Source organism: Liolophura sinensis, chromosome 6 (assembly GCF_032854445.1).
Source record: "Liolophura sinensis isolate JHLJ2023 chromosome 6, CUHK_Ljap_v2, whole genome shotgun sequence".
In the NCBI taxonomy this organism is placed as follows: Eukaryota; Metazoa; Mollusca; class Polyplacophora; order Chitonida; family Chitonidae; genus Liolophura; species Liolophura sinensis.
The window spans coordinates 38,184,349-38,192,636 of NC_088300.1; the positions used below are offsets into that span (position 1 = coordinate 38,184,349).

Genomic DNA, 8,288 nt, shown 5'->3' on the forward strand with positions numbered 1-8,288 from the left:
ACAATGACTGCAGGCCTCCTCCAAAAACAATGGACACTTCCTTTTTAACTGCAGTTATCACAGTGTATACGCAATGAATGAAGCCATTATTTCTATCCTGACGCATTACCCGTTCACATGTATTTTGCACCAATCTTCAGTTTTGACTGCTTTTAGATTTTCATGCTTACCTGTTCATCTCCCTATTTTGATTACAATTCTCTTGCATCGATCGCTCCATGGAAGAGTCCAATTTAAACAACCATGTGGTCCACACGTCGAGAACCAATGAGAATACCGCATTTAGCGCATGACATGTCCGCGCTGGTTGTTGGATGAATTTCAGACATTCCCAAAAGTAAGTCTTCACGCGAAAGTTTTGATTGGGAGTGTTGAGATGTGGAAATAAAGGTAAAAAGAGATCGACAGACGGCAATCATGAACGGGATATTAAGCTAACATGGTGACAAACTCTAAGCACGAAGCTAACGGCAGTCAGCAGCAGTGAATGCACTTGGTAAACTGTCTGAACTGCCTTATGCCGTCACTGACAGCATGTAGCCCTAGATGAAGGCCTGCAGGCTTGGGTGTTTCCGACACTTACTTGCCCCGTCACCAGCGCGCCCAGAGATCCATACAAACATCGGAAAAGAGCTAGGGTTCTTGTATTTGGGCCTGGAAAAGGACGTTTTTGACTGGACATGATCGTCAAAATTTCGATGGAAACTTAAAGTAAATAAATTAATGGATATATATAAATTTTTTTACTTTAATTATATATATACGTAGAATTGCTGTTGCTTTTCGTTGTTGATACTTTGTGGTTGCTAAGTATACATAGATCTGTCAGCTTTTGTGGATTAAGTAATCCGCCATCAAGTTAAACACGTTGACCTACATATAGATTGCACGGTTTCATGTTGATGACGTGGCATAGTTTGTTTTCATGTGGTCAAACTGTGTGCCGTAACAACCAATCCTCCCTGTAGTTGGAACAACCCTGGTGAACGCCATGACCAACGTGTTGGGTCGCGTGAAAAAGTTCACGTCATATATGGTTCGATGTATATGCAGTCGACTCTCTATTCTCTGTGTAGTACGCATTTGGTAGATGTGTTAGAACATCATATACATAGAGATTATCATTACACTGTTGATCTGCATCGTCGTACCTGCTCGAGTTCTCTGCGGTTGCGTCGCCGTATCGACCGAACCCGAAGTGGACACAAGTTCTTGAAAGAGTTTGTCAAAAACAAACAGTTAATAAACAGCTGATCTGTGGCAGAAATGAGGTTAAACGTGCAATTTGAGAAGGATGCACCCTGGAAAATACCGGCAGTTGTACATGGTGTAGTGGCATGGTTTACATTGTGTGTGAAATTCTGTAAAACAAACAGATCATTCTGCACTGTAGAAGATGGTGGGACAGCTGCACCAATTTCTGTGGAGGTTGAGGAGGAAGAGTTACGCTCGTAGCGGAAGGCTGTGTTACGGGTGTATTTGGAATGATGTTGCTCATCTTTTCCAGCATACCGTGAGAAGCAACAGCGTAACTATTTATACTTGCAACATTTTTGTGGCCAGTGAGGTATAAGCATAGGTATATGATAAATGTATGATATGGTTATCCTGTGTATCGACCACATGGCGGTGAACCAGTTGAGGCAAACTTCATATCTCAGAAATAGCACATTGGCTTCTTTGCATGACCCAATGTGGTTCTTTATTAGCTTTGAAGATTGCCAAAATTGCGTTTCCTTACAAAAATATAAACGCACCAAGCAATTTTCTCTCAGTATTAAGTAAGGTCTTTACTAAACAATTAGGGCAAGTATTCATTATCATTTGTGGCTTTAGTTTCCACCACATTTTCACATTTTAGAGCAATAATCCAGCAACATCGTGAAAACAGAGTTGTCGGTAATCACAGTTCACAGCTTTCATTACTGAGCGTTTCCACTGTTAGCATCACAAAGAGCGCTCGGGCTACATCTTCTGCGCAAAGACGTCACCAATTTGTCAATGGTGACCTGTTGGATGTGCAGTCCAACAGTTTCACCAGCAGTTCGTGTCACGGGTTGTGGTTTAAAGATAAAATCCTGCAATATTTGAACAAAGCGAATATTTTAACCAAAACTCAGACGCCTCAGGTTTAAAGATAAAATCCTGCAATATTTGAGCAAAGCGAATATTTTAACTTGTAAGGGGAGATGTAAGATGTCGAAATTTTTGTTTGGGTGCCAAATATTTCTTAATGAAATTGGTTTTCCGTTTCCAAGTGGGCACTCCGGCCTAATGTTGTTGGGGAGATAGCCAGATCCTGGTAGTGGTACTGTGGTCTTCAGTTTCACGCCCGCTTCGGGAGCCGTAGGTCCAGGATCAATCCTGGACTGAGTCACACCTAAGACTTTTTAAAAGAGGAAGTTGTAACTTCCTCGCTGGCCTTCAGCATGATGGGGATAGTGCAACGACCGGTTGCCCCGTATCACTAGAATGGATCGGGCGTTGCAGTTTTCTTGCTTTCGGTAAGTCGTCTCCGTGAAGCAACACTTGATCAAAGAGCGGTGGAAATCCGTCCTGCAACAAGGAGGCACATAACATACACCCTAAAGCTGAGATTCCATACACGCGGTTTGCGGTATACTCCACGCGGTACGCGGATACGGCATGCGATATGCGCTTTCTCTGATTCCATTTATGCGGTAACCTATGCGTTTTCTTTCATTCATGGTGCGTTTTTATCAGAGCAAACATGTCGCATTCCTCCATTTCACGACGTGTGGCTTTAAAGCAAGATTCAGACCTTGCCATAATAGCAATGTCATATAAGTTGTTGCAACTAAAGAAGCGTAAAAAGAGAAAACACCGATGGTGGGTCCACAGTATTTTGCGGCTCAGCAGGGAGCTTTACATAACTTGGTCTCGGAATTGCAGCTGGATGGAGAAAAATTCCAACAGTACTTTCGTCTAACCAGAGAACAATTTAAACAAGTTCCGACCACGTGTCGGGGAAACACCCCACCAGTGACGTCATTTCTTGGGATACTCTGTCCGGTTTTGAAAACGCATACCGCACCGATCGCTACATGGTGCGATTGATTTTGCCGTATACGTTTCCGCATGAAAAAACGGATCCGCGACCGTACCTATGGAATCATTGCAACTTATTTTAACTATTTCGATTTTTTGCCGCGTACCGCATACCGCGTACCGTATACCGCTACCGCATGTAAGGAATCTCAGCTTAAGGATTCCTTCGTCGTCATATGACTGAAAAACTGTTGAGTAATTGTTAAACCCCAAGCACTCACTCATTCACTCACTCATATTCACGCCCTGCGTATCTTTTATACCTTTAATCGATAAAGAGCTGTGATTCTAAAAGTTCCACATGAAAAAGAATTATTAAAGGTGAAATGCCAGTCTTTGTAAGCAAAGTCCCAGCCTTAACTTCCCATCTTGCCAATTTTCATCCAATCCAAGGGCAATTAAACATATACCTTAGTTCATTAAAAAGAAGAAAATTAAGTTGTTTTTATTGATTTGACACTAATTGGGAAACGGTTGGTTTCGATGCTTTTATTTGATAGCAGCCTTGGAAATATATTGACCGGCTTTGAAAACAGAAAACAGGACTGAAAACACGTTTTTACTTCTGAAAAGCATAAAGAAATCAAAGTGTCATTACTTAAGGGTGCAGAAATGGGATCTAAAGGGAAGGCATTCAAGAATAATCACTGTAGCAGCGGAATATCACTTGTGTGAGTCTGACAGAATTATCAACGAAAAATATAAAGTACTAAAGTAAATGTGAAGACTTGTAATAGGAATGTACGTTTGTAGCAAGGGTGCTCAGACGTTCATGATACGTGCAGTGGACCTGAAAGAGAAAGTGTTATTGGCGTCAAAGACTGACCTAGCATCCGTTCGTTCTGAAGATCATCTGGTCGACAGCATTTCCCGGCGGACTGTACTTACCGGTGTGCGTGATGATGTCGCGCGTCAGGAGATGAGGATTCATCTGGAGGCTGGAGGAACTGCTGATGAGGATCTTCTGTCGGAGCTGAACAAAGTTTCCTCCCGTGAAATTGAACATCGACAAGTTGAAATCTGGTCGAAGCAAGGTGAAAGTCCATGCTGTAACATCTGAAGAGGATGTCTTGACGATGGAAACATCCATCACTGGACAGGAAACAAAAAGGTGTGGGGGGGGGGGGGGAACAAAACAGTTCCCTTCCGCCACATATACAGGAGTTGAAAGTTGACCAGTATAGAAGTCATAGCCAACAAGCTGGATAGCAGTGTTTATTTCTCTGCAAAACACATACAAGGTGCCAAAGAACCATAGTGGAAAATAAAGTAAGAAGAAAAGAGGTTACAAAATCGGTTGTTTTTTGGTGCAGAAAAGCTGAAAATCCCCGTAACTGTGACCATTGCTTTCGGTGTTGAAGTAAAGAACATTGGTCGATATAGGAGAAGCCACAAAATCCTGTGAACAACTAGGGAAGCTAGGGTCAGGTGTTCAGGGGAGACCAAGTGCAGCTGGACACAAACGGTCCCAGTCTCCACCGAGCACGAAGGCGAAAGTATACACTACAACGAGCAATCTTCATTGCAGTGTCAAGTTTGAGCGCAAGAATCATGTGGTAGCGCGACTGACTGGAAAGCAGTGTGATGTACAGTGCAAAATTAATGGTGTTGAAACCAAAGCACTTTGGAACACTGGGACTCCAGGTATCCTGCCACATGTATGGGTCATTCTACCACAACAGTATATTTTATGTCCTAAGGCTCAGACAGCGCTAAACAAGACTATTTTCTTCAATATGAGAATGAAGATTTGCAGGAGTATGAAATACAAGACAATAACTGCTAAAATGTACTAGTTTGGCTTTAAAAAAGAGGCAAATAACATGCTTTATGCATTGATTTGGTTTTGTGGTGTTGGTAAAATGACATGTCCCACAGTGAGTTTTGTATTAAAACATTACTTAAAATGTTCTTTTTTTGTGGAATTTCTATCTCCAGCCAAAATCAGTTGTTGCCGTTAGCATTGAATAATATATTTTATAAGAAAACTACGTTGAAAATGTACAAATGCATTAAATACAGCCTGTGAAAATGATGTCCCTTAGTGCTGTGTCAACTACGTTACCATGACACTTTCTGGTGAGCTTAACAAGAGTTACATGCCCTTGATGACAACCAGATCCCCCAGGGCAAAGGCGGGAAATTGCTGATCTTCAAAGTCAGGTTTGGTAAGTTTCTATGCATTTTTCGCCAAAAACTGTTGATTAATGGCTCAACCTAAATGGTCTGTCACTTAAATATGTCAACTATGTTACCATGATATTTTGCCAATCAAAGGTTTTACCTGAAAAAGTAATTAACAGTCTAATATATCTGATGTAATCAAATGCCTTTCACCTTAAGTAACTTCCATTGTCTGTGTACAGCACGGAGTTCTTGTTGTTTTTGTGCATTTCTGTCAACAACGTTACTGTCAACTACGTTACCCTGTACCTGGTAACGTGGGTGACATATGGTAACGTTGTTGACATTTTAGATTAAAAGCTAAAGCGTAACCTAATACTATTTATTCTTATCAGAGCAGTGCGTCATAAAAGTCTGTTTTTGTTGCAGAAGAACTTTTCAAGAAGCATATACGGCAGGAATATGCCTCTATCTGCTGCAGAAAAGCAGCGTCGATATAGACAACGTCGAGATGCAGATCCTGAGCGCAGGAATAACTTCTTACAGAAGGAAAGACGGAGATGGCATGATAACAAAGGAAAGTCAGCATCCAGACTGAGTGTTGATCAGTTGACTGACAGGGAGAGGCGAAATAGACGAAAGTACTGGAGAAAAAAACAACAAACTCATAGGGCAACGCAGAAGTCAGCACGAAATATTATGACCCCTCCATGCAGCCCTGACGATAATGGAAACGGCAGGTATGTGTAGCTGATTAAGTTGTATTGTCTTCCTGTGAGATAGGCCCAACGTGTGTATTACAAAAGCTGACAAATGGCAGATATGGCAATCCAAAATGAATTCTTGATTTTGTTACAGTTAGAGTTTTAGTATATACGTGCGCACAAAAGCTAAAGTATTATTTCTCATGGTTGTGTTTCAGAAGAGAAAGTGGACTTAGAAGGCGAAGGGCTCGGGCTAAACGCTCTAAGGACATGAAAGACTTGACAGAAGCATTACAGCAGGAAAGGAGGCGTGCAGAGCGCTACAGAAAGCGATACAACCGTCTTCTCAATCGCACATCAGACAGCCCTAGAAGTAAAACTCGTCAGTTACTAAGGAACTTTCATGTTGGGAAATCTGTCAGACAAACATTAAATTTCCACTTTGCCCTAGTCAGCGACCTGAAAGCCAAATACAAGGCGTCGCATCATGAGAGGAGGAAACAAATGGTGGCACGACTTTTGACTGGGAAAATAGTCAAACAGTATCGATTCCAGAAATTTGCGGAAGAAATTTTTGGCTTTTCCCAAAGAAGATGGAAACATCTAGTCACTGGCTCCACGTGTAATGCAGACCCTTTTGATTTTAAGAAACGGAAGATGGCAGCGTGGGCCTCAAAGTTTGCATCACGAGTTCGATCCTTTTACATCCGGGATGACGTATCACGTATAACTGCTGGGAAAAAGGAGACAAAAACCCGAAATAAGCAGAAAATGCAGAAACGCTTTCTATGCGACAGCTTGAAGGTGCTTCACATGAAATTTCTTTCAGAGAGCCCAAACATGAAGATATCATATTCTCTCTTCTGTCGGTTGCGACCGTTTTGGGTAATTATACCGTCCTCAAAGGACAGAGAAACCTGTCTGTGTAAAACACATGAAAACTTGAACCTACTTGTCCAAAAATTGCGTGACTTAAAACTTTTACAAACATCCGACTTATGTCAAATGGCAGACAACATGGCTTGTGACAGAAATCAAAAGGCGTGCATGTACGGCGAGTGCGCATCATGCGTCTCGGCTCAAGTTCCAGTGGCAGAAAACTATGATGAGTTACAACAGGTAGAATACTGGCAATGGGTTTCCAAAAAGACAGAGAGAGTGCTAAAGTCCTCGGAAGTGAAGGAACAGAGGGTGACGTCAAAGGATAAAATTTCAGAAAGACTGGTGGATGTGGTTAATTTGTTCCAGAAACAGATGAAGCAATTTCAGCGCCATTTATTTAACATACGTCACCAGTTTGCCTCTCTACGACAGTTGAAGGAAAACCTTAAGGATAATGAATGCATAATCCAGCTTGATTTCGCTGAAAATTATCTTTGTCAATATGCCACAGAAATACAGTCAGCACACTTTGGAGCCTCACACCAGCAAGTTACCTTACATGACGTGGTGCTTCAGGTAGGAAACATTCCAGAGGCAATAGCTATGTGCACTATGTCCCCATCGCTGCAGCATGACCCACCTGCAATCTGGACATACCTAGAGCCTGTTTTTCAGTACATTAAAACCAAGTTCCCAAAGGTAGACACGTTGCACTTCTACAGCGATGGCCCGTCCACCCAGTACAGACAAAAGAAAAACTTTTTCCTTTTCTGTACCAAAATATACCAGCACGGTTTCTCATCAGCAACGTGGAATTTCTTTGAAGCTGGGCACGGTAAGGGCGCCCCTGATGGAGTAGGTGGGTCCATCAAAAGAGCAGCAGATCGCCTTGTTAATGCGGGCATAGATATCCCTGATGCTAAAAAAATGTTTGGTGAACTAACGAAGTCAGAAACCAAAGTGAAAATGTTTTTCACTGACAGTTCTTCTGTTACCAATGCTACAAAGATGCTTCCCGAGAACATAGTAACCGTTCCTGGTACAATGGGCATTCATCAGATATGTACAACAAAGATGGGGTCAATGTATTACAGACAGATAAGTTGCTTCTGTAGCCATCCAGACACCTTACGCTGTTCTTGTTATGATGCCAAAGAGTTTGTGTTTCCGACATCTGAAATGACTACTCCTCAACAACCGACTCATGAGCCTTCACACACCGGCCTGACTCCTCTCGACATCACCGACCCTGACGTTATCGGAAAATGGTGTGTGGTAAAGTATATGTACGATGGGAAATATTACCCGGGTATTGTGACAGGTGTGGATGAGGAGGATGTGGAAGTGAAGTGCATGTCGGCAGTTGGGGAAAACAGATTCTTCTGGTCAAGGTTTGACGATGTCGTCTGGTATCGCCACGAGGACGTAATCTGCACCATTCCCGAACCGTGTAAAATTGGCACACGTCACCTGCAGATTGATAAAGAAATCTGGTCAAAGATAAATTGA

At 42.2% G+C, this 8,288-nt stretch overlaps 1 protein-coding gene across 1 annotated transcript; it reads left to right on the forward strand.

Annotated features, from left to right (window-relative positions):
* The first annotated feature begins 5,655 nt into the window (after positions 1-5,655).
* On the forward strand, positions 5,656-8,288 carry LOC135467176 (uncharacterized). Its single transcript, XM_064744942.1, has 2 exons — positions 5,656-5,933; positions 6,116-8,288. The coding sequence occupies exons 1-2, from the start codon at positions 5,656-5,658 to the stop codon at positions 8,286-8,288; spliced, it is 2,451 nt and encodes an 816-aa protein (XP_064601012.1).